At 34.0% G+C, this 27,413-nt stretch overlaps 1 protein-coding gene and 1 long non-coding RNA gene across 3 annotated transcripts in view; one reads left to right on the top strand and one right to left on the bottom strand.

Annotated features, from left to right (window-relative positions):
• Positions 1-26,709, bottom strand: comm (commissureless). 2 transcript variants are annotated; one of them, XR_010947623.1, is made up of 3 exons: positions 25,751-26,709; positions 4,009-4,865; positions 1-199 (listed from the first exon to the last, which is right to left on the bottom strand). XR_010947623.1 is itself a non-coding variant. In XM_067757533.1 (2 exons), exons 1-2 carry the CDS (start codon positions 26,403-26,405, stop codon positions 4,078-4,080), a joined length of 1,443 nt encoding a protein of 480 aa, XP_067613634.1. In that variant the 5' UTR covers positions 26,406-26,709; the 3' UTR covers positions 850-4,077. The 2 variants fall into 2 exon arrangements, 1 of the variants encoding a protein (XP_067613634.1); XM_067757533.1 differs by lacking the exon at positions 1-199 and having other exon boundaries at positions 850-4,865.
• The window catches only part of LOC137233972 (uncharacterized), a 159,657-nt gene continuing 132,408 nt past the window's right edge, over positions 165-27,413 (top strand). Inside the window, exon 1 of the long non-coding RNA XR_010947626.1 lies at positions 165-339. This is a non-coding gene — a long non-coding RNA (uncharacterized lncRNA). The remainder of the gene's footprint in view (positions 340-27,413) is intronic.

Here is a 27,413-nt window from a genome sequence, read left to right as displayed (position 1 = left end):
TTGAAAGCTCTTCTGTTTCTTGATATAACAATCAGCGTTTTTTTTTCATCCGCTGCAGTTCCTCTGATGTTACAAAATAATGCATTCTTTCATCTCGCCGTGGCAATCACGAATCTTAGCATATCGTTGAGTTCAGTCGCTTTTAGCTTTCATGCTGTGAAAGTTCAAACGCGTGTATTCAAATAGTGTAAGCGTTTTTCTGAAAATATTTGGTGTAAGCAAGTGAGAGGTGTGAATGTTTGTACTTGATTGTGTAGCTGTGAGTGTATTGGAAAAATTATAGTTCTCAAACAACAACTACTCTTTACCAAGACGAATAAATACCAGGTGGTGGCAAAGGTAATTCAACCAATTCGCCGTCCAGAAGAATGTCAAGTCAAAAGAAAATTTTAATTGATTTCGATTAACTGACATACTAAAGTACAAGGCGTTGTATGGAAAATAATCAAGAAGAAGTATCAGCTTTAGGGATAACAACACCTGGTACTGAATTCGCTTTGCTCTTTACTGAAGAAAAAAAAATTTACTGAATCAACCAAATTCAAATAAAAACCAAATAAAATCTTTTAAGAATTTCGTGTTATTATTTTTTTAAATTGTATGTATGTAGATCATTTAAAATTTTTCTTAACTAACTTAACTAATTATACAATTAGCTACTCTTATTTACTTGCTAACTATCTACTTAGTTATTTAGTTATGTACATATTTGACATGCAAATACTAAAGTACTCACATTCAAAATAAACAATCAGTCTTTCACAAAATGATATAAGTTATATAATAAATTAAATCAGAAATAAATAATACAAATAATGCTATCATAATTTGATAATTATAACGGTAGTATTAAGTTATGACAATTTAATAAACAAAATCGACAGGCAATTTAATGAAATCAAATGCTGGAAAGTATTATAATAGTACTTAATTAAAATATTTACATACATACATACTTTTTGTAGAAGTATTAGGGATATCATCATATTATATGTATAATACGTATAGCTAATGTCAATAATTCGGGATCCCGCGATCATTAGTGTAACTCTATTTCTGAATTGTGGAACAATGTTTGAAGAAATTTTGGAAGCAAATGCATCGAAAGAAATTACGCTAGTAAAATCAGGAAATCGGGTTTCTTGTGCTTGAATTAACGAATGACTGGTTACAATTTATCGCTTTGTGGTTCATTAAGACGAGTTTTTTGTCAAGAGAACAAATTCATCTAGTCATTTCAACAGAAGTAAAACTTTTGATCTCAAGTTGAGAATATTCAGCAAAAATGGCAGATTCTCAAACAATCTCACTAATTTTTCTGTTTAAATAACTGATTTCTTTGACCATTTTAACATTGGTTAGGGTGAAAGTAACAACTGTAAAGTTAATTTGCCTAGTATTTCCAACAGAAGAAAAACTGTTGAGCTCAAGTTAAGAATGGTCTGCAAAAATGACAGATATCAAATAATCTAACTGATTTTTCTATTAAAATAACTGATTTCTGTGGCCATTTCAACATTGGTTTTGGTGAAAGTAACAACTGTAAGGTGAATATAGCTTTTGATTACATATGATGACATTTTTTGTTGATTTGACTGTTGAAACGTTCAATTTATAACCAAAAATATGTGCAAAGTCGATTCAACAGCTTAAATTGACAGAAATTTCGGTTGAATTAATGAGAAATTTGGTATATTTTACGACGTTTTTTCTTTCAGAAAAACACAAGAAAATATCTCTACGCTTCCCAAGGCAGCCGGTTCTATGTACCGGAGCAAATCGCGATTTTTTTCCCAACCAAGAGCTGTCATTTCAGTGTAAAAAACTGATACAACAACATAAGGGGTGTCTAGGTCAAGGTTTCTCAAGGGAGAGATGCGACTACAACCTTATTTAAACTAGCCTGATAGTAGTGAATATATGGGGAGCTGTTGTTGCGCCGTTTGCTTTGAGTGATATTCTATTCTATTGTAATTTTGAGCCAATCGAAGTCAAATTGATGTTGTTGTGAGCCACTGAGAGCCATAACTGACATCGCGTTGACATCGTTGATCTATATGATTAAAACTAGTTTCATTTGGATATTCTCAGCAAATAACCTTCTGTGTGGTAAAATAGGAGCTTTTTCGATTCACTGACACGGCTGCTGTGCGATTTTGAAATAATATTACTTGGCTGTTCAAAAGTCGGGTTATTGTGCTGCGTCCGATGGGCTGCTGCATCCTGAAAAAGGATTACGTTTACCAATTCAGTGAAGGCAAACTCAAACCAGTTGAGGGGGATGAAATTTTTATCGACTGACAAATTCATATTATTTTCGGGTTCATGCCACCTCGCAACAAACTAAAATTGGTGGAATTAGGGCTTAGATGGGATTCAAGGGGTTGTGTAGTGCAATATATAGCTTCTCCAACCAAATTGTCAACCTCACCTTCGAGCGGCGAACCCCGTTTCACTAACAGACGAAGCACTGGTGACCCCAAGCTCCTTATAGAACTTGTGGGTGGGGTAGGAAGGGATGGCCTGAAAGTTTAATGTGGCCATATAAATCGTTCCCGAGATTGTCGGGCTAGTACCTTAACGATGCTGTGTTACCGGAGCGTCCCGGATTCGTATCCGACAAAGTACCATCACATCGATAACACTCCCCAAAGCCATTGGGGAGTAACTTTATCGCTACAACAACAACAGGGCTTACACTTTGTTAGAACAAAAACACTCATACATATATCGACTTCGTGTTGGTTAACGGTTAGGTTTGGAAAACTATTATTTAGCAACGCGACAAGACATAATCCCGAAAACTTTTAATAATCCCGACAATACCCAAACCACAATGCCAGAATTCAGAGATTACAAACAGCCGGCAAGACAGTATACACAGTATACAGGAAACTTTATATGGCGATAAAGAAAAATATTGAAAACTCTAAATCTCAACAAGAAGCAATTCATTAAAATTTTCGGTAATAATAGAACAAATATTTAAGTTGGGAAATTGCAGAAATTAATTTGTTTCATATTTTTATATTTTGTCGGAATTTTTGTGGGATTTCGTTACTGAATTTTATTTTGTCGGGTTTTAGAGCAATTTTGGCCATTTCTGCTTAAATAAGAAATTAATTGAAGAAAAGCAACCCCTCTACAGCTTCATTTGACATTTTAATTTTCACCAACAGAGAGTGACTCCACCCTAGTTAAAACGATAATTGTGAATATTTTGTAGGACAATTCGTAAAAATCTATTGTGAATTCACGAAAACCTGCAAAACAGCTGACTTTTGTTTACACTTCAAAATTGCGCTTAATTTACAGTTGATCAGTGACTAACTAAAGATTCGTTCAGTACTTGATTATGTATTTCGGGACTGTAAACGGGACGGGATTATGTCATAGACCCATTGAAACGCCACTACCGAAGACTAATTTTTGAATTTGGATATTCAAGTGAGCTCAAGACGACGTTCTATACCATGTAAGTCAGTTTACTCTTCCCAATTTCTTTTTTCCTTGTTATGCTGACCTTACTTGATTGTTTACAAAATGGGCTAGTAATGTTTAGCCCTAAAACATATTGCCTGCTTCGAAAACCTGCATCTTTCAGGATTGGTATAACTAGTATGCTAGACTTTACATTTGGTCAAATATCATGATCCCGAAATTAAAATAAAAATCACTCGGTTTTGACATCCCTAATACATATACATACATATACTATATATTGTATGTAAAGACATAAGTTTGTTTCAACATAAAATAACTAATGATGGACTTTACAGACTCATTCGAAATGTCATTACGTTAATTAGTCTCTTTGTACGATTGTGAATTTTGTTTTTGTTTTACACTCGTCGTAGTTTTTCTGCTAGTAGCTTATCGTATTTACTTTATCTTACATTCTCATCAGCAGCATACTCGTACATACATATTTACATATATTTACACAACAACACGACAACAACGGTCAATCCACCAGTTGAATCAAATAGCAAAAGCGTTGGCGCGTACTTAATATGATCACGCTATCGTCACGGCACCGAACTGTTGCACAGAGCTTCCGCCCCCCAGCTGCTGCTGTTACTGCTCATTAAAATACAAAGTTTGTGGCCCTGTTCTTGTTGGCCTTGTTATTTGTGTTGGTGTTGTGCCCGCTAGCGCAACTGTTGGTGTCATATCATCCAAGCGTATGGTAATGACCTCCTCCAGCAATGAGGATTTCTCAGTACTCGTGTTGTTGGTGGCTGCATTGACACCAAGTAATGGTGCTGCAACACCTATTTCTGCTGCTGGCAAATTCAAACTATGCAACTCTGCAATATCACACTCGTAAGTTGTTGGTACATCATCCATTTGCAATATCAACCCTTCTGCTGCTGATGCCACCAACAACTCATTAGCATCTGCTAGCGCCGACTTTACAGACTTCGCCCCCGTTTGCGATACTTTGTATGATTTCTGTTTCACTAGCTGTTGCTCTTGTTGTTGCTGCCAGTGGTCGTTCGCAATTTGTTGCTGCTTTAACATCATGGTAGCTATTGCTGCATTGTTGTTGTTGCAATTGCTGTTATAAACACCACCACCAATAGTTGGATGCTGATGATGATGCACAGCAGTTAATGTTGGATACACAAATTTCATGCCATAAGCAAAATGTTGATGATGATGCAATGCTTCATCGTACGTTGGTAGACCAGTGGCGATGGTGTAACAGGGCGGTGATTCGATTTGTTGGTAATAGGCAGCAGCAGCAGCAGCGCCAGCAGCTGTTGCCGGATGTTGGCCATGGGCATCCATTAAACGATCACAAGCGACAATATGGCCATCGGCGTACAAGTCATTATGCATGTGATTGCGTATGTCCTTGTCTGTAAATGAAGGAAAGCAAAAGAAGAGAGATATGGTTAGAATGACGGTTATGGCATTGCCAAAGAGTTTTGAAAAAATAATAGTTTCTTAAATATGTGCGGGAGCTATGTAAGTATTTTGAAGATGTAAAAGACTTTAAAATAAGGTCGAATTTTGTTTGGTATGGTCTTTCACACTATGACAGTTTTTGAGTGGCTGCTTATGGAAGGAAATATGCTACTAGAGCACAAATGGAAAATCTGGCTAGGAAATATTTATAAAATATGTTATTTAGTTAAAACTCTTGTACAAAGAATTTGAAAGACCATAGAAATAAAAAAAATTAAGATTTCGCCTTCAGGTATGCAACGTTTTTTCACGTTTTTTATAAATCTCATTTTCCTTGCTTGTTAACTTTGCTTTGTTTTGGTATGTTGGTAAGGAGCTGTTTTTACCATCTGTAGTTTAGTTGGAATTTAACTGGAGGATAGAAATGTCTCAGATAGCTTCATTTGACAATTTCATTTTCATCAACACAGCGTGATCAACCCCTAGTTAAACTGATAATTGTGAATATTTTCCCAAAAATCTATTGTGAATACACAGAAACCAACAAAACAGCTGAGTTTTGTTTACACTTTTGCCTTGTACTTAACTGACATTCGATATTTTTTTAAATAGCAAGGAAAAAACGGGAATTTCGATAACTTATAGTTAAGTGACTAGCTGAAGATGATGAAAGGGGCACTTGGTGTATATCCCTGCCAACACTGAGTAAGTAACAAGATCGCAAAACCCGACTCGCATTAATGGATAAACAAGTGGGTAATTTTCTTCGGAAGGGTTCTCGCCTTTCAACCATTGCAAAATATGTGACGCTCCATCCTAACGCATAATATATAATATATGCACAAGACATAGAAAAAAATAAATGCAAGACGCGATATACCTTCGAAGAGACTAAGGCTGGGCTTCTCTTCTAATTTGCGTCTTGCTCTTTTTATTTTCCACACACATTGAGGGGCGGGACCTACATATTTTACGCCGACTCCGAACAGCATCTGCAAGGCAATTGATTTTTCACTGAAAAGTTTTTCATGGCATAAATAAACTCGGAGTAATTCTAGTTGAAAAAAACTTGGTTCTAAATTTCTGATGTTGATTTACCCGGGAATGGAACCCAGGATCTTCGGTGTGGTATGCGGAGCACACTACGATCACAACACGGTGGCCGCATTTTTATTCCAAAAGTTAAATATAATAATTATACATAAATAAAATAAAATAGAATAATGCAAAATAAAATAAAAAAATAGAATAATCTAAGTGAAAAAAGAATATAAAATTAAATAAAAAATTAATACAAAATAAACTAAAACAAAAAGTAAAATACAATTAATTAAAACTAAGTAAAAAAAATAATAATAAAATAAAATACCAGAAAAATTACATAAAATAAACACAAACAAAATAAAATAAGAAAAAAAAATCTAAAATAAAAAAAATATAAATAAAATAAAATATAGTGAATTAAAATAAAAAAGAATATAAAACTAAATTAAATAAAATAAAATGCCAGGCCAATTATATAAAGTAAAATAAAAAATAGATTCTAAAATAAAACAAAATAAAATAAAATATAGTGAATTAAAATAAAAAAGAATAAAAAACTAAATTAAATTAAATAAAATACCAGAAAAATTACATAAACTAAAAAAATAAAATAAAGTAAAACAAAATAAAATCAGAAAAGGAAATCTAAAATAAACCAAGTGTAAAAGAATATAAAATAAAATAAAATTTTTGTTGTTATATCGGCCTACTGATTTGTAAGATCGCGGGTTCGAATCGAGCTCAAGGCCTAACAATAATTTTTTATCATTATTACTGTTATGATAAATTTTTTCTTAATTGAAAAATTTTTAAATTAGAATAGAAGAAAGAAAAAATTTAGACAACTGCCAGAGCTCGTTGTATAGATCCATTCGGGAACTGCTAAATTCCTTCATCGGCAACGTTTAGGCGCCGCTGCTATAACCATTCAGCCATCACATCGGTTTTTTGTTTGTCTTCATTAATCCTACTTCTACTCAGGTTCGTGCCAATTAATATTCACAACACTGCGACATCTGTTGCAGAATGGATGTGAAAATTGGACTTGTTTGATAGCAATGCCGCCATAGTGTCATATTTTATTGACACTTTTTTCCCCGTGCTCTGGGATGTATTAACAATTTTTGTTGTTATATCGGCCTACTGATTTGTAAGATCGCAGGTTCGAATCGAGCTCAAGGCCTCACAACAATTTTTTATCATTATTATTGTTATGATAAATTTTTACTTAATTGAAAAAATGTTTAAATTAGAATTGAGCTCGATTCGAACCCGCGATCTTACAAATCAGTAGGCCGATATAACAACAAAAATTGTTAATACATCCCAGAGCACGGGGAAAAAAGTGTCAATAAAATATGACACTATGGCGGCATTGCCATCAAGCAAGTCCAATTTTCACATCCATTCTGCAACAGATGTCGCAGTGTTGTGAATATCAATTGGCATGAACCTGAATAGAAGTAGGATTAATGAAGACAAACAAAAAACCGATGTGATGGCTGCATGGTTATAGCAGCGGCGCCTAAACGTTGCCGATGAAGGAATTTAGCAGTTCCCGAATGGATCTATACAACGAGCTTTGGCAGTTTTCTAAATTTTTTCTTTCTTCTATTCTAATTTAAAAATTCTTTCAATTAAGAAAAAATTTATCATAACAATAATAATGATAAAAAATTATTGTTAGGCCTCGAGCTCGATTCGAACCCGCGAAAATAAAATTTAATTAAATAAAATAAAAAAGAATATAAAACTAAATAACATAAAGTAAAGTGAAATAAAATAAAACAAAATAAATTAAAACAAGATAAAGTAAAATAAAATTTCGCAACTAAAGCTTCTCTAAGTATGCAATATTTGGAGCCTATCAATTTTAGTCAAACAAAAAGCACAAATTAAATTTTTCTAATAATTCGCTTTGATTTTTTACACGAAAATTTACAGAGAGACCTAAATTCATACTTTGTCAGACTAAAAGTCATTTGGCTACAAGGCTGCATACTCAAATAAACTCCGAGAACTCCAAATAAAAAGTTTGAAATTTTCGTAAAATTTTTCTGGAATTTTGGAATTTTGTCGTTAACTTGAGTTTGGTGTGCTTCAGTTATAAAACTCAAAAAAGTTTTTTCTTAAAATATCGAGAAAAAATTAATTTGATGAAAGCTGTCACTGCTATTTTTCTGTTCGCAGCTGTATCTAAACTCAGATTGGTTTATAATGAAAAATAACTCAGGCAAGGAATTAATATCACTTTTATGTCAAAGCTCGTTCATGTACTTGAAAGCTTTTCGACGTTTAAAAATGATCTTAGGATAAATTTAAGACACTCCTATACATAAATATTTATTTTATATTCGCATTTTTACACCATTCCTTATACCTTGTGCCATCAAAACACAACTTTGCTGTTTTTTTTTTTTTTTTGGAAAACAAAACCACATAACTTAAGAGATTTTTCACCATAAATGCTCTTATCGTCTTAAGAATCTTTCACAATAAACTTGAATAATATTTTTTTTTATTTTTTATAAATACATAAACGCAACGAAGAGCAAAGTGGAATCCTTTAAATCCTACTAAACAACTTAAGCGACAAGAAAGACCGACCGTAAAGTGGGCATTAAACGCAGGCGTTTTAGGTTACCAGCAAAAACTGTCAATCAAAGGTATTTAATGTGTATGACAAGGAGCCTTAGGGATTTGCAGCACAGCAAAGACAGACATTGCCTTTGGTGGGGAGATTAAATATTGAGGTTTGTGCGTGTAAATCGATCTATTGCATTTTCCACAACACTTTACCAGTATAAAGTAACAAATAAACGATAAGAGGGAGAATATTACGTAAGAGTGGAGGTAGGGTACTGCAAGGAGGGACCCCACATGCGTTTGTTATGGGTTAATTGAAAATCCATAAAATAATAAAAAAAATAAATAAAAACATGGAAGGCTCTATGGCACTTTTATGGTGATTTTCTAACAACATAAGAACGAATTCAATACCTGTTTTGAGGAAAAGAAATAAACATCAAGAAATAATCACAATAAATGAAATATCTCATCTAAAACGTCAATATTACAGCTGTCAAAGCACGACAAGTGCTATGAGTACTCACACTTCTTATTGTAGCTGGGATGAGTACTCACAACTCATATGACGCGTTAGCAACAGTCGACGACTGCTTGCGCCAAGAAAATGTGGGCCACAAGAATTCTTAAAAATTATAAAATAAAATAAAATACCTAAAACACAAAATATGTTGTTGTTGTTGTTTAGTCATAGATAAACACAACATATGCATTGTATATGTCCGTCATTTGCCTCGTACTCATAAAATACAAACTGCAACGCTTTACAGCTTTCACACAACTTCTATGAAAGCTTGTTTTTCTTTTTATTTCTTTCACGCTGCCAACAGTTTTTCGGCTTTCATTGATAGAAAACACTTGTTGTCTGCTTGTATTGAATGCACATGAATGGTTTGACTCAATTCAATAATAATTATTTTATGTTTAGTGGTGAAAGGCGGGGAAAACCCCAGTGAGACAATGCAATAAAATTTTTCCTAAAAAAAAAATTCATGAAAGCAACTGAAAAGCAAGAGCGTGCAAAAAGTGAGCTTCTTTCACAACGACGTATTGAGATATTCGTTTTTAAACTTTCTTGTTGTTGCAGTATATTAAAAAAAGGTTGGCATATGGTGTATGTACTAAAAATATTACACAGACTGGCAAAATTTGAAAAAAGTCCATAGCCAGAATTTAGTTACTACTTTTCGAAAGGTCTTCGATGCGCTTAATCAGAATATTTCACTCCATCATATTTATCGGATTTCGCATTTTGAATCTGGTCTTCGAGATATTCTTTCATAAAGTTACAAAAACTACGTTTTTCGGTTGTATTCAATACGTAATTCTTCCACGAAAACTTAATTTCATTAAAATTCCAAATATACCAACTATCTATTCCCAATATTTACTTGTTATATATTGACAAAAGTTTTTGTACTCCACATTTTTGAACGCTGCGAGTAAAGGCAATGTGTAAAGCATACTTTCAGGCAGACTTCTACATTTTGTTTGGAGTTGTTGAGCAGATGGGGGTAATGCATATAATTCTTTAACCTTAAATGCTTTTGTTTTATTTGTTGAATATAATTTAATTTCGAACACATGTCAAATCGGCAAGAAAACCTTACAAAAAATAAAAATACATTTACAGGGAAAATAGTTCCACTTTCAAAATTCATATGTTGTTTTGTAATTATAGGAAATTTTTGTGATGAAAAAGAGAAGTGAGTAAGAAAAATGAGTTTAAATATCTCGAGAACCAGAAACAATTTAAATATTATGGCACCGGATTAAGGCTAATTTATGTTGTTCTTGTTGTATTAACGACAAAAACACTCCCCGAAAGTTTTGGGGAGCATACGGAACCACTTTTAGTTCGGCCACTATCTGCATGCTTTCAACTGGCGATTTAACATGGCAATGTCCTAGACAGTGGAGATTGTCCCCACTGCATTATATTTTCTGTAGTTCCGAACTAGATACAAATTTCTACTATAGAAATAGTTCTTTTATTGGCACTTTTCGAGAGTTCCCAACTAGCGTATAAATTTACAGTTTGGATCTAGTACTCTTGTTAGTGCTATTTCGTTCGTGCCGAACAAGACCGAAATTCTACATGTTGCTTCTAATACGATGTTTTCTCCTTTTTCGATAGTTCCTAACTACTCCATAAATATCTGCAATGGAAATATCTATTCCCATTTTAAGATAGCTCTGACTAAGAAGAATGAGTCGGATAAAATGATTGCATAATTTAAGGCGCATATATATTTGAATCTGCTACGGATATATGTATATAAACTGATCTAGCTTAAAAATGTTTCATGATGAATAAATACTCTACAAAAAAATTGATTTATATATAGTACATCGTCGAATAGTTCCACTCACATACATATGTACGCTCCATTAGTGTTGTAAAGCGAAGCTTTTACTCGCTTTAAATGGTAGCAATGGGGTAGCAATCAAAGTGAAAATGAATCGAACAAAAATATGTTGTAAGTATTCTCTTTTGAGAAAAGTGCTTTCATAAAAAAATGTTTATTTTTTTATCGCATACCAGAAGCTTAAGGTTATATGCATATGCAAATGTAAAATACATACGTACATATCACATTGAAGTTAAATTGCAACGCTTTGAAAAGATATGCTTTCACAAGGCATGCTTTTAGGCGCAATGAGGCTGCTTTTAAATGATTCTGCGCTGACACGAAATGGAAGCGCCCGAGAAGTGTAGGGGAGAAAAAATTGCATGTGTGTATGTAATAGTAGATGCATGCATAACGGAAATTGCTGACATTTAACCACTACAGCTATACAAAAACAAAATAGCACGCGCATACACATACATATATGCAAACTCGTGGGAATGAATTAATAATACCAGGAAAAAACTGCAGACTGCTGAACAAAGCCAACCGCTCATACGCACGCCTTTCAATTGCGCAAGCCAAATCAAACAAATTTTGTTTTTCAATAAATTCAATTCAATCTCTAAAGCAGCTTTTTTCAGCACAAACAAAAAAACGCGCCACAGCACTAAAATATGCAACAAGTGCAATAAAGTTAAGTGCATTTATGCATTTCGCATGTTATGCGCGATTAATATTTTAATTGTGGAAATGTAAAAGAATTGATTGCATTTGATGCGGCTTGCTGCGCCTAAATGTAGGCCGCTTTAAAGCTAAAATATTTATTTAATTATGAAAAGTGGTTTATGTAAGTGTAAGTGCAATAATTTTTTTTCAATCAGAACAATTGAGTTCAGTTGTTTAAATATTGGCAAAAAATTTAATAGAAAATGTATATTTGAATGTGTATTATATTTTTATATTACTCAATTCCATAATGTAATTTTTTTATTGCATATTTCTTGGCGCTGCTTGGCTTGCAATTTCATTAAGTTTAAATGACAAACATCGTCGACCACATGTGACAGCGCGGAAAAGTTGTCACAAAAAAATGGCTATATAAAATTTATATGATTTAAGTACGTGCAAGTGCTGCACAGTGGGGTAGTTTTGAAAAGTTTGTAGAAAAATGTAAAATGATTTTAAATGCTAAGAACATATTTTACATGATTTGAATATTATTTTTAAAACAAATTTTTTGGAACTCGAATTTTTTACTTTTTTTTGGCAGAGTAAAATAATGTAATCAAATCAAATCACTGAGACTTAACAAAATGGCTTTTGGTAAATAAAAAGACGGAGTTATTTTATAATATAGGTCCTAATTTCTGATGGAGTTTTTCAGTTTGGTCATTGAGCAAAGTTCTAGTAACACCATGGACTCATTCAGTCTAAGCGAGTTCTTCATGAACCGACCAGTTTAGCCTGACCTAACAAAACAGCAGTTATTTACTCACAAATCAATATACAAACATTTTTTTTGAATTTTTTGTACATTTTGGGTTATTTAATAAATTTTCTTGAAATTCTTAAGGTTGTTTGAAACACAGAAAATTATTTAGAAGCTTATACAAATTTTTCCAATGTTTTTTTTTTTTTTTTTTTGATTTTTCGATTATCCGAAATATATAAGAAATTAGAATATTAGACCAAACGCCAAATCTCGAATCGAAAATCTCAAAAAAATAAAAAAAAAATGCAAAATATTATCGGATTCCGCAAGATATAAGATTTTTAGGATTAGATAACGCTAAAATTCCTCGCAATAAAAAATCCAAGATAAGATAATGTACTTTTTTTTTTCTTTTTTAGACAAAACTCTTAAATTTTAAAAATATTATATTTTAACGAAAAAAGTTTTTCTTTTATTGAGGAAATGCAATTTTAAAATATTGCATGGTTTTACAATTACGGTCAATTTCCTCGAATGAGTAACAATTGTTAAATTTTGTTTATTATTTTATTTAAATAATCTTATTGAATTATATTTTTCCGAATTTCATCGTAATTTTTAATTTAGTTTTTCGAAATCTTTCCGAATTGTGATTTTTTTAAATTCGCAAACATTCAAACCAGCATTTTTAGTATCAAAAAAATGTTCAAAATTTTTCGCAGTCAAAATAAGTAGAATAAATACTACTTTTTCGCAAAAAACTTCATTTTCTTACTTTTCAAGTGTCCAATTTTTTACTTATTTCCTTTCAAAAAAAGGAAATAAGATTTTTGTTATAAATTAAAAGTTATTTTGCAAGTTTCGAAAAAAAGATTTTAAATTTTTGGAAATTTCTGTTTTTTTTTTTTTTTGAAATGTGGAAATTTTGACTTATATTGGCAGAAAAATATATCTTAACTGATCGAAATCGTTTCAATCCTTTTGAGGCTTACATGAATATTAATTTTTGTCTAGCTAGCGTAGTTTAGTAAACTTTAAAAGAAATTGCTTCGAAATAGCCCACTGTTCACTCAAAACAACCGACTACTCAAAATATTGTGCAACATATGCGCCCAAATGTATGCTATGTTATACATATGAGAGCATTTATTTGCTATTCATTTGATGGCTTTCCGTTTTTTGCTGCTCACTTTAGCACCCAACAAACATATGCGACATAGGTCATGCGTGTGGGTGGGCAGGCGTTAATGTAAATTTACTAACGCTTTTTTTACTTTGACCAAGTTTGCTGCGCGCCATAAAGTATGCAAACGTGTTGGAATGTTATGTAAATTTTACAACTCGACGTGTAAATGGCATGCACGGTTGGGTGTGTCGACTGACTGTGACTAAAATTAAACAATTTATAAAAAAATTTACACACACGCCAAACATAAAAATGCGTATGTGGTAAATGTGTAAAAATTCAAGCATATATCTATGTACATGTACACATGTTAAAGTTTCTTTGTATGCGAAAAAAAAAATTAATTTACGTGCGGCAATTAAACGTGAAATATCGCGCAAATGTTGCCTATGGCATTTTTTCGCTGACTTTTTTATATTTTTGTCAATGATGATGAATTTGCATGGCGATAAATAAAAAAATGTATGTAATATTTTCACTACATTTATTTTTAAAACATTTTTTCACATGGGCAAATAACCTTTCGGTATCAACGCGTTTTGAATTTACTTGACATTTTTTTTTATTTTGCTTTGTTTTTGTATATAAATATTTTTGTTTTTATTTTTGCATATAAATGCACGAGTTTTAGGTCACGTTATCGCCACAACGCATACAAATTTTATTTCGAATTTTTCTGTGACGCATTCATATCATTCATCTGTCAGTTTAGAGTTGTTGTTTTTTTTTTTGTTTTTGGCATTTGATTTTTATTGTGAGCTGAAGTAGTATATAGAAAATACATCAGCTGTCACTTTTGGTTGAGTTAATCAATAAAGAAGGATAAAAGCGCAACACAAATAGTCCAAAGCAGGCATGCTTAACGAACGAAACGATATCATTTCGTTACGATAATCAACGTTAATAAACGAAACGAAGTCATTTCGTTTCGTTTATTAACGTTAAGAACGCCAAATTAACGTTAATTTGACGATCTTAACGTTAATAAACGAAACGAAGTGACTTCGTTTCGTTTATTAACGTTGATTATCGTAACGAAATGATATCGTTTCGTTCGTTACGCATGCCTGGTCCAAAGGGTAAAGCAATATCGTGCGGCTAACAGAACAGCAACATTGATATTGCATAATTTTAGGCGCAACAAGTAAATTAAATTTTAAAGTACAAAGCGGAACTTAAGACTCGTTCCCGCTATCAACTTTCGAATGTTCGATTCTGCGCTGTACAAAATGTAGTTCTAGACGCATTTGACTCTGTTCAGGCGCCATATCTATTCATAAATTGTCATAAGAATGTTATACTTGTAGGCTCATGAGTAAACTTAGGTAGATAGTAACTTATTCTTTCCGAACAAAGACTTTAATGCTACCTGGCATACTCCAGTCAAACTAACTTTTAGTGGCAAAAGGAGATTTTAATTTGATTTCGATCGTGGCAAATGCTGACTTCTTTTTTGTTTTTTTTTTCTGAATCTAAATCTTCGCCTTCTTCTTGCTATAAAGACAATCCCTGAGGGTTTGGTAGCACAATCCCTGAAGGTAGTCCTTTGCCGGTCATTGATCCGGAACGTTTCGTAAATTAGCATCAACCCGATCATATCGCAAGCAATTTCATATGACTACGTCGTCATCATCTAAATATGTGGGTTTCAATCGTCTATTGCAAGACTGCCTATTGCGAGAAAATAGTCTCTTAAAGCAAAGGCGCCTAACAGCAGACAAAATTCAATGCTTTAAAATTTTTCTAATTACCTCTAGCAATTATAGTTGTCAAAAATTAAGCGTTGCATACTTTTAGGCTCTTATAAAGTTTTTGAAATTTTAAGCGCCACCGTTATAGTGATGACAATCTTTAGTTTATAGAGGCTAATTCAGGCTTCTCGGCTTTTGGGGAATATTCCTCATTTCTTTTGTAGAAAAATGCCGTCAAGCAGTTAAACCCACTAGTTCCTCCAAATGGATCCTCTTTACATTTTTTTGCAACCTTGAATGAAATGAATGGGTTAAATAATATTTCACACTAACTACTCCCCGAATAATTTCGCCAAAGGTAAGACAACTCAGACTTATATTGTGACTGCTTAGATATAATAAAAATATAAATTCGTCCCTAAAATTATGAAACAATTTTCTATACCTTCTTCTTGTCATTTACTTTGAACGGCAAAGTAGAATAGCTGTTAAAATAACACAAATCTAAAAAACAGCTGATATTAAAGTTATTAAAGAGAAATGAGTCATGTGGTAAAGGCTATGACCTCGGTTGGTTGTTTCAATCGCCCCAGCGCCACCTATCTCGTACAACTAACTAAACTATCTAAACTAGAGAAAACACTTCTACAATAATAAAACAAGCACCTTTTTTCCACACAATACTTAATCCAATATCTACAACAACCTCTTCAACTGATTTATTTCAAAAACATGCCAGCATGCTGTAAGTACTAAAAATTCATTAATAATTAACTCAGCGGACGCCACTTCATTTACTTGGATCCTTGTTCTGTTATAATCTGAAGGCACAATGCTTTACGCTTAATTACGTTTGTAGTTATGTAAATTATGCAAAACACAGAGTCTTTGTAGGGGTATGTTAATCTACATATCCAGCAGGACCAGAGCCACCAAACAAGTAGGTAGCAAAAGAGGTCGAGGTGGAAGAGCAGTTGGAGATATAGAAGGCCCATGCTTATTCACATTATAAAATACATAAAAGCATATGCGCTGTAAGTAATAATGTGGCTTGTAATAAATAAAAATTGAGCAGGTATTTTACGCAACCAACTTACACTTTCCTACTTTTTGCATTGTTCAGTGATATGCAGCGAAACAAGCAGCTTATTGATTGCAAGTAAAAATCCTGGACGATTTACGCACACGAACAAATGTGCCCCATAATAACTTACAGGGTGCATCAAAGGTACGCGGTCAAAAATTTTTTTTTTAGATTTTACATTTACTTTTTTAATAAGGTTTAAGCTTGTCAAAGAGTTCAGGGGCGTCGTTAACTTCGCCGTAAAAAGTGGTTTTCAGAATAAGTACGTGACGCTAAACTAGGAGTCATGACTCAGGAGGGCTTTAACAGGCAATTCATCTATCAACCTTATCGAAACTTTATCATTAAATCTAACGATTTCTAAAGGAATTCACGAAAACCTATCGAAATTGCTAGGCTTCAAATACATAAATGGGTTTGTCCATTACTTTTCTTTGACAGCGAAATGAAATAATAATAGAACGGCTTGCAGCCTTATTTGTTTTGACGGCACAAAGTTTTCTATGAAAAAACGATTTTAGAATTGGCGAGTTCTATGGATTTAATGAGCTGTAACTAATAAAATAAATAATAGTTTAAAAAAACTAAAAAAACACGCTTTTATAGCTAACCGAACTAAAAAATAGAAAATAATTTTCAATTAAAAAGAGTTTATATAACAGTAGTAGAAGGTCAAACAATCATTTATAGTTAATCACCTCAAAATAAAATTATAATAAAATTTAAGTTATTAACAGAATAATTTAATTCACAGTAAAAAGCGTGGGGTGCTTGATATTGAATGTTTCAATCATTCTATTGGCAACTATCTGAGAGGAAAGATATGAAATGTAGTCAAATGCACCCCACGCTTTTTACTGTGAATTAAATTATTCTGTTAATAACTTAAATTTTATTATAATTTTATTTTGAGGTGATTAACTATAAATGATTGTTTGACCCTCTACTACTGTTATATAAACTCTTTTTAATTGAAAATTATTTTCTATTTTTTAGTTCGGTTAGCTATAAAAGCGTGTTTTTTTAGTTTTTTAAACTATTATTTATTTTAAATTTTTTAGTTCAAGTAATTTTAAAAGTTTTAGTCGAGAGTGATGAAATCTCGAAACGCCAGCCGTACATGGATGATTCCAACCCCACGGCAACGAAAAGGGCCAAGACGCAGGGGGCTGGACGCGGTCTTTCGCCGAAATTGACAAGGGTCGGCAGATCGTTGGCATTATAGACGAGAGCAGCGAAGATGGCAGGATTCCGAAACAACAGTGGAAGTGGATCGAGGCCGCGCTCGCTACGGTGGCCGTTAGGATTAAGAAAGACAACCCTGGTCCACCGCCATCTTACACCGATGCAGGGTGGTTCCAGGGCAATGTCAAGCTAATTGCCTGTGATGACGCCAGGTCGGTAAACCTCTATAGGGCCGCCGTCACGCTGATAGGGGTGGTATATCCGGGCGCGCGCCTCAAGGTAGTGGAGGCGCGGGATATCCCCTCACGACCAAGGGCTAGAGCCTGGGTTCCAGTGACGCCAACGGACCCAGCTGACATCCTGGAGCTGCTACAGGAGTACAACCCGCCACAGGTTTGGAAGTTAACCCGGATAAAACCGAGCTTGTCCTCTTCGCGAGGAGGTACAAAGTACCAAATCTTACACCGCCAAGAATTGGGGGTACGTTCTTAGCGTTTAGCGATCAAGTCAAGTATTTGGCAGTCATTCTGGATAGGAATCTATTATGGAGTGACCATATAGTGGAGCGATCCAAGAAGGCAGCAGCAGAGCTATTCTGGGGATTCTTCCCTAAGGTGACCTACTGGATTTACACAGCCATTGTGCGCCCTTGGTGCCTTGGTCTGGTGGCCTGCACTAGCTAAAAGTACCTAACTTAAAATGCTTCAAAAGGTGCAACAGAGTTCGAAGCTCTGCATTACCGGGGCTCTCGACTCCACTCCAGATTCCGTTACATACATACATGGATACATATATACATAGATAGATACAGGCCAAGCTAACAAAAGCGTGTTAAAAAGGGATCCAGTATGCTCTTTCCTAGATGTGCCATGCATCCCCTTCTATCATTAATAAAGGAATGCATTCTTCGCATTATGTGCAAGGTTTCAAATCTATGGCCATTCGGGGTGGTCGCAAGTTCAATTGACCTTATGTCCGTTAACCTTATGTCACCCAACCATCACATTATTGCATTGTCATTGAGCCTTAATACGTGTGCAAAGTTTCAATCAAACTTATGGCCATTCAAAGTGGTAATAAGGCAAATTGACCTTATGTCACCGCACCATCACATTAATGCATTGTTATCGAGCTTTGATACGTGTGCAAAGTTTCAATCAAACTTATGACTATTCAAAGTGATAATAAGACCAATTGACCTTATGGTCGTTGACCTTATGTCGCCACACCATCACATTAATGCATTGCCATCGAGCCTTGATACGTGTGCAAAGTTTCAATCAAACTTATTGCCGTTCAAAGTGGTAATAAGGCCAATTGACCTTATGGCCGTTGACCTTAAGTCACCGCACCATCACATTAATGCATTGTCATCGAGCCTTGATATGTGCGCAAAGTTTCAATCAAGCTTATGGCCATAAGCAAGAGGAGAACGAGCTCGGCCTTAGATCTCTTCGGAGGTTATCGCACCTTACATTTATTTTTTTTTTTAAACTAAAATCGGGAGACAGATTTATTGCTTTAAATTGTTTTTATGAAATAAATAGAGTTATGCTGTAGTTTTAAAATAGCTTTAATGATCTGAGCCACTAAATAACTGTTGTGAAGCACCCTGTATATAACTGGCCACAATAGAATTGTAGCTTTCCGAGGTGATAAGCTGTGAAATGTCAGAGTTGCTAGAATTTATATGCTCATTTGCTGCATTTTTTTGTGTTTTCGCTCACTGACTACTAAATAAAGGCGATTAATGCGTAAATTTCTTAACTGATTCGTAAAGCTGCTTAATTATTTATAGAAAGACCAGCAAGTCGCGCAAGATAAAAAAGGTGAGTGTACCATGTGTTAGAAGCAAACTCATTCAATTTATACTTGTCTACGTTTGTGGACATTCTAAATTAAGCAAGCAAAACTAAAATAAACAAATAAATAAAAAAAAACTTGTGACAAGTAGCATACATTTAGGCGCATACACAAACACATTCACTGTCACATGCCATAACAAGCTGTTTACGGTGAACAGTTGACCTAAAAACCTTATCCTTTTACCTTTTTGTTGCCAAAGCACTAAATTATAAATGACACATGTCCAGCAAGTTGCTCAATGGGTAACCAACAAACGTGAATGATTGAACAAAGTAAAATCAAGGTGTGTGTCTAAGCGCGGTTAGCGGGAAAAGGGACGTACTAACTAAGCTCAATAAGCTACAAACTAACCAAGCTAACTAGTCAGCAAAGCATCACCCACAACTAATTCAGCTAACTGAACTAATTAAGTTGTTTATGGTTAAGCGCCTAGATGTAGGCTATACTCTGTATTAATGTAAACAAACATGAAAGCATGAAACCGACTATATACTAGAAGCATGTTTATTAACTTTGTATATGTCTATATAAAAATTTGTATGCAATTAACAAAATTTACACACACACACAAGCTCACACAAACACTTGAATAAACGCAAACTAAGCCACAACTCAAACAATTAATTTTGATAGATCTCTTGAACTGAGCTATTGAGCTGCTCAATGACGTAGGCGTTTATTATTAAGTGAATGCAAGGTGTAGGTGTTGTTGTCTGCTTTTTTGTTTTCGTTTGCTTGTTTTTACCATTCTATATATATTATTTAGTAAATAAAGTTTCTTAACACTCATTAGCTAAATTGACAGTTTGACAGTTGGGATCAACTCATTGCCGAAAGTTGTTACGCAAGTACATGGTTGTACAATTAGGGATTTTAGTATTTGGTAGGAGTTTCATAAATATATCATCTTTTCTAGGGTACAAAAATAAAACAGAAAAAAAAAACAAGAATGAATTTTCGACCAGCTAATTGTGTAAGAAGTTTTGGAGCAAATTACCAATGAAGAAGGTCAATGCAACGAAATAAAGCTCAGTCACGTTGTTTAGCAGATCAGACGCATCAACTTTGTAAGCACGCTTTTAGGCGCTGGTTATGGTTTCATTTGTAGGTTTTGTTGGCATTAAGTGGATTTTGTGGTAAATGATTTATTACGTAGTGGCTTTAAAAGCAAAAAACCAATCAGGCACGAATGTGATGCGTGTGAGCATAAGAGAAATACTTTAAATAAGGAACAAGTAGGGGAATATAAGTTTGGCATTGCATAAGAAAAAATTTATTTGCAATATTTTCTCTTTAAAAACTTCGAAATTAAATTTTTGTAGTAAATTTATGAAAATAATAACGTAAAAGTTAGAACTCTTAAGGGCAACGTATACGCGGTCTTAAAATTTCAGTAGCATATGCGCCTAAAAGTATGCACAATATATGACTGTTCTTCTAGAAAATATCTATCAAAATTAATAATTAAAACTATTACTACATTAAATTATTACCATGCAGTACCTGATTTCAGTTTTATATATCTTCAAGTTGAATTTTTAAAAATCTTTTTAATATTATAATGCGCGCCTAGAACCATGCAGTATTTTAATTTTCCGTTAGCTTAAATTCAAATTTAATTGCAAAACAAAGCTAAAAATATTCAAATTAAATTCCTTTAAAAGAATGTTAGATGCGCATAAAAATAACTATACAAAATTTAGTTGCATCTTTGCAAATATCTGTTGCACTAACGGTATTTGAAGGTAGCGTATCTCAGTTATTACCATTCGGCTTACTATTTCAATTGTCTTCAAGTTGGATCTTTAGAAAACATTCAAACTGTCAGAGAGGCTCCTAAAAGCATGCAATAACTAGACTTTCACGTTAAATACAATCTAAATTCACATATAAAAATATTTCTACTTTCAAATCAAATTAATCAGTATACAAGATGTGCAAAACTTCAAATAGGACTTTTTGGCTACTGATTTAGCCAGAGCGAAAGAAACACATAAAAAAACGAAAAAGGGCACTGAAAATGACAATGGTAGTTCAACTTCGTGCATAGACAGAGTAAACGAGTGCCCAGGGTGGGTGGGTCATTTTAATGTAGTGGCGATAATATTTGGAAACCAGAGCTATGCTCGAGCTTAAGTATATGATCAACTTTTCATTTTGAATCTTTCTATCAAGCACAGGTTGATCAGAGTCCATGCAAATGTGAAAAGCAACATCATGACTGATCTGTCAAAATGGTATTAATGCATCTAGAATCATGCATACTAGGTCAAAGATATTTTAGAAAGTTATTCAGCGTGCACGAACTGATAACTCATACTGCAATCTAAAGAATATGCCTTTTAACCCTGCCGTTAGAAAATTTAGCACTAATACTGCAGAACTTGTCGAAAGCTTTGCAAATTTTCAGCAAACCGATGCTACTTGCAAACATAACGAGCCAACTGAACTACAAAATTGCATCCGAGCCAATAGCTCAGTGCTCAACAGCTCCTTGTAAAAATTTTGACGCTATCTGAATTGACAAAGATAGCTCTTCCACGACAACTGATTCTTATTATCTAATTGGTTGACTATTGATAAAGGCGACTTAACTTCTTAGGCCATGAAGTCATCGAACTAAGGAGGGTTTTATCACCCGTTGTAGCAACATACAAAGATAAGCAGAGCTCAAGTTTCCTACCTGAGCTTTGTATGTTTGTATGTAAAATATGTCTCCTCTTTCCTCCAACGAAGGGTTCTAACATCATACTGGTACCGGAACTAGTATTAGTGTAGTCAACAGTCCTAATGTGTATATCTGACTCATCTCAATGGCATACTGAACTGCATCATTCTATAATAGTGCAACAAGGCACTCCGTACTCGTATTTGAATGCATAGCTATCTTTGGCCGCAGCCGCAAAAATCGATCTTCAAACTTATAAGTAGAAGTTTTCATTGCGCAATTTCTCACACAATTTTTAATCATTGTTCAGTAGGTGTTTTTCTCATTTGCCTTTATGATGATATTTTGATTCCAACGTCAGACAGGAACATTATTAGCGCCTGCTACCAAAATTTTCATTACCTACACATAATAGGACGAAAAAGCTCGAGTACCTAATTGGGTGAACGCAAACTACTTTTCACCAGAACTACAGTCTTTAGGAGGCGATTTATGCGGATCTTCGTTGCTTTGCCACTCATACTTTTCCGCGATCACGACCAAAGAGCAGAGGCACAGGAAGCTTTTCTTTTTTTTGTATGCAAATCAAAAGAAAAGATATAACACAAGTAATAATTAGTCCATCAATCTGACAAAGAAACACTTCTGTCTAATTAAAAACTAATAAATTCGTTGAAAATATAAAAAAGCTTTACAATTTCCTTTAATGCTGCACAGAATTTCACCTCAACTGAGTACTTCATCTAATAAGCATTTGTATAAGAATTAATCATAAATTGATTCACAATAATAAACGTTAATTAAAACCAGTCACACGACTGTATAACGACCAGTTATTTATGTGCAATTAATCAGTCAATGGCTTTTATGGCAGTTAAATTCAAAATATTTAGAGCTCTGTTAAGTAATTATCAGATAGTTAATAACTGTAAGTTATTTGCATACATATTTAATGCATCTTTTCTCACAATAAATAATATTTCGTAACCGCAATTGAGCTTTATTTATAAACGATTAATTTCAGTACTAAGTTCGTATAAATATGCATATTAAGGTGGGTCTTAAATTTGAATAACGAAATATAATTATATAATCAGCTCACGTTAATCGTGTCCCTTTTTTCAATTTTTTTTAATGCAAACAAATTTGTTTACATATAACTACCACGTTTTATTATAATTGGATGTAAAAAAATTTTTGATTTTTTCGAGGTTTTACAATACCCCAAAAAAAATTATGCTCACATATGTACATAGTAAGTTGCAGCAACAAAAAATGATCGGTAGAGCTGTCTTTGAATGTCATTCTTATAAAGAAGCTGTGTGAAAAAGAAAACTTTAATTAGATTTTCTAAATAAATCTAAAATTGTAATTATATTTCTTTTTTAAATCGTGCGATGTTTTAAAACCTCCACTAAATTACAGGGCTAGGCGAGTGAGCTTTTACATATTCGAAGAATCATATAGTCAATCACAAACCTATATAAAGTTTAAAAGTTATCGCGGAATCCCGAAAAATTGAACGAATTTTCATGAAAATTGTAAATTTTTAACTTAAAATATTTAGAATTTTTCTGAGCATGAAGTTTTGTAGGTCATTAAATTTTAGTATAGTTATTGTGGCGAATTATAGCATTACTAAGCTGTTAGTAAATAAAGGCTCAAAAACAAAAACACTAAAGCAAGCTACACTTGTGTAAATGAACACATCAATCATCTTTTACACACATACATGGAAGGCGACGAGAAGTACATGCACATACATAACCAGCAGCTCGAAGTGAAGAGATATCTCACACACACCCATGTAATCATTAGCCGAAGTTCTTACTCGAATATACACACGCATATAACAAATTACCAAGCAGCAGATATAAGAGTTCTAGAAGGTGAAAAGTCTAGACCTTTTGAGAAATATTCGGACGAGGCAACAGAGAGTATAAAAGCAGCGCAAGCTGAGTAATAATCAATCAGTTTTGATTTAAACACACTATTGGTTGTAAAGTATAATTGTGAAGTACTACTCCCAAAGTAATCTAAAAAAAAGTCCAGTTTGCAATACTGAATATTGGAGTGATTTATTCAACAGTCAAACGTTAGCAGAAGGTGCATAAATATCAGAAATCCCCAGAATTCATTACATTATGTTTTAATCTTAATCCGCTAAAACATAACGATTCTAAAAATAGCATTATGCAAAGACTGTTCATAAATACGTTGCCTACAACAATGCATAGCTTTGGTCTATAGAAATATGCAAAAAAATGTTCTGTACGAAAGCATAAGTTTATGCAGCAAAAGGCAATTAGTAAAAAGCTCTACAAAAACAAAGCGTGGCTTTGATCGAGTCTGTTTGTCAGCAGAGCGTTCAACATTACAGTGCCGGTTCAAGACATTTACAATCGAAACATCTATCGCCTTGTCCATTCAGATGTCGCGTTGCTTACATCTTTTATTTTTTTTTTAATAGACTCCTGTCATACCATCTAAAGATGAATTTCTTTATATGGACGAAAATGCTCATTGTGGTCACGAAATGGTTTCGAAATAATTTTACAAATAACCAGCAAACTGATCCGAAGCAGTACCACAATAGTACTAAAAGAATCCTTAAATAGCCACAAAAAGATGTCTAAAACGATTCAAAAACGGTCCCCTCTTAGTCCTGAATAACCTAGAAATAGTCCCGAAATAGTTTCGGGGACAGTCCCCAAAAGGCCTCGGGTAGGCCCAAAGCTATCCAGCGATATCATTCTAAAAACAAAACAAAAATTATTCAGATCAACAGTAATTGTGGGAGAGCAATACATCCGACTCAGAATGAAGGAAACATGTAGAAAAAACCTTGAAATCGTGGATTCTTTGGTCAAATTTCTTTGTCATATTGGATCGAAATACTCAATTGGGTTATTCATAGCACAATTTCTCAATTTTTTAGAATATATGAACTCGTTACGAAAATAAATTATTTGGCTTCTTTTAGAAACAAACTCGCATTAAATAGCTTTTAAGAGTTAGGTAGAGTTTAAAAATGTTCTAAGAAATTATTTGCCGGAAAATTTCACTAGGGGTGCTCCAAGAGAAAATTTTTGTACAAAGAACTTCGAAGACCACGGAGAAGAAAACAAGGTATTTTCCGCCTTGAAGTATGCAACAACTTTGTAAAGGTTTCTTAGTTTACATTTTCTGTACGAGCGAACTTTTTTAATGAATATCTAATCAGTAATACAAAGATGTAGTAGAAAGCATGATTAAAAAATATGTTGCATAAATCAAGGCGCAATTCCCTGTCTTTTCATGTTGTTTGTAGAAGGATTTCCGTCAAGAGCACCCACCCTTGGTACAACTTTCCAGCGAATATTTTTCTGCAATAGTTTAACCCTGCTTTTCGTGAATATTTTAACGGTGTAGCGACCCCGCAACAATATGTGCCAAAAAAGCCCCTTCATGAGAGATCTAAAGGGTTAAATTTTTTCACAAAAATATTTCTTCATTTTTTCACTTCAAAATGTGAACCTTTTTTTATATCCATTTAAGCAAAATGTTGCAAATTTGAAAAGACCATAGATGCAGAACGAGTAGGAATAGTTTCGATTTTTCCATCTGTAGAAAAAATCAGTACGCCATCCTTAACCCATAGCGCTCCACCTTAATGTAAACACACACGTGCCCATATACTCAATCTATCCAGCACATACTAACTAATTTACGATTGTTTTCGCTTTTTTTTCAATACTTACTGCACTTCTTCCATTGCCGGAACTTGCGATAAAAATAGCAGGAGAATAAAATGAAAATCACGGATAACACCACCAGCGCTGTAACAACACCAATCCATAAATAATTGATCACCATATGCATATCGGCATCACCAAATAAACTTTCCAAGAAACCGCCACCCACACTACCCACGCCATTGTTCGCCTTTAAATCGGCCAAATTTAAGACAGCACTCTTGGAAATTTGTTCGCTCGTTATATGTGGACCAGTCGCATCTACGCCAAATGGATGTAGAAATGAGTCGCGATGTGCCTGCTCCGCTGACGCCACGGTAGATCGACTACTACTATCGTGTGTTGATGAGGATGCTACAGTATCGTATGCGACATTGCCAATACGCTGCAAAAGTGTATTGAATGTATGCAATTTGTTGATGTGCTCAAGATCGTGATGTGATGGTATCTCAAAGGTGATTTGATTGTGTGTAAATTGTTGCGCATTGGAGCCAGTACCGGAGCCGGAAAGTAATAGCCGTTCGACTACATCACGTGTACTTGGCGTAATCGAAGCGGATAAGTCAAGCAGTGAGCTATCGGTGGGGTAAGCGGTAGGTGTTGCAAGTGGTACAGAAGTTGTGGTGTCATAAAAATAATCAGCTGTTGTTAGGACCTCCATTTTTCAACAAAGTTTTGGTTTGATATTTTGTACTTAAAAAATTTGTTTTTTAAGATTTTTTTTTAAATTTGTTAAAATTGTTGAAATTTATTGTATATTCTTAATTTTTAAGATTTCTTTTTTAATTTTTGCACTACACCAAATTTTTTATCTAATAAATTTATATTTTTTTTTCTATTCACTTCAGTGTCATCTGACCTTTGTTTGTTTATATTTGCACGCTCCACGCGCACGTTCAAACACTCGAAATACTTCTGAGCATTTATTTTCTCACTAAACTAAATTCTAAACGTGCGACATCAACTTTTACGTCTTCACTTGTTGGCCGTCCAATTTGAACTGAATATTGTGCGGATGAATGCAACAGAAGTCACTTGCCACTTGATAAGCCACCAGCTCGTCATACAACCAGCCGGTTCGTGGGTAGACCAAACAGCCTTTTGTCGCACTCAATATATGCAATGTGAAGGGTTTGTGGCTGCGCAACCAAAGGGAAATTTTAGGTTGTTGGCTCTCTCTCTCTTCCTTGGCTTTCTCTGGTTTGTTGCCTTTTTTTCAACGCAATCATAAACTTAACCTTAACGTGCAGATATTTCACTCAACAGTCTAGCAGTGTTGTCTAAAATTGAACTCGCTTTCCTCATGCAAGTTTGTGTGATGGTTGCCTTGCAACATTGCGCCGCAATTTAAGTTTCATGTGTACCTATTTACATATTTGCCACACAGATTGCTTCACACCTCTTTTTTTTTGTTGCTATTGAGTGGGTGTTTGTTTGCGTAAAGAAGTGTATAACGGTCCGAGGAAGTTATTGAAATGGGGCGCTATAAGTTCACAATGCAATCGTTAGGATATGCTACTGACCTACTTTGATAGGATGCACGACGAAACGACGACAAAGTACTGCATTGCTGTGGCTTTTTTAGTATAAAGTAGCACTGCTGCCACATACTATTGAATTATATGTGGTTTGATTTGGTAACTGTTTTCTTCTTTTCATAAGCGGGCAC

The sequence above is a fragment of the Eurosta solidaginis genome, chromosome 5 (genome assembly GCF_040869045.1).
Source record: "Eurosta solidaginis isolate ZX-2024a chromosome 5, ASM4086904v1, whole genome shotgun sequence".
Classification (NCBI taxonomy): Eukaryota; Metazoa; Arthropoda; class Insecta; order Diptera; family Tephritidae; genus Eurosta; species Eurosta solidaginis.
The sequence above is the reverse complement of the archived record's forward strand: the minus strand, read 5'-3'. Positions and strand labels throughout refer to the sequence as shown.

Bases quoted from the DNA above. Each gene is read 5' to 3' on its own strand.
- comm (XM_067757533.1), bottom strand. From the start codon at position 26,405: ATGGAGGTCCTAACAACAGCTGATTATTTTTATGACACCACAACTTCT. The intron at 4,866-25,750 runs GTAAGTATTGAA...CTTCATTTACAG, and splicing joins CCGGCAATGGAAGAAGTGCA to ACAAGGACATACGCAATCAC.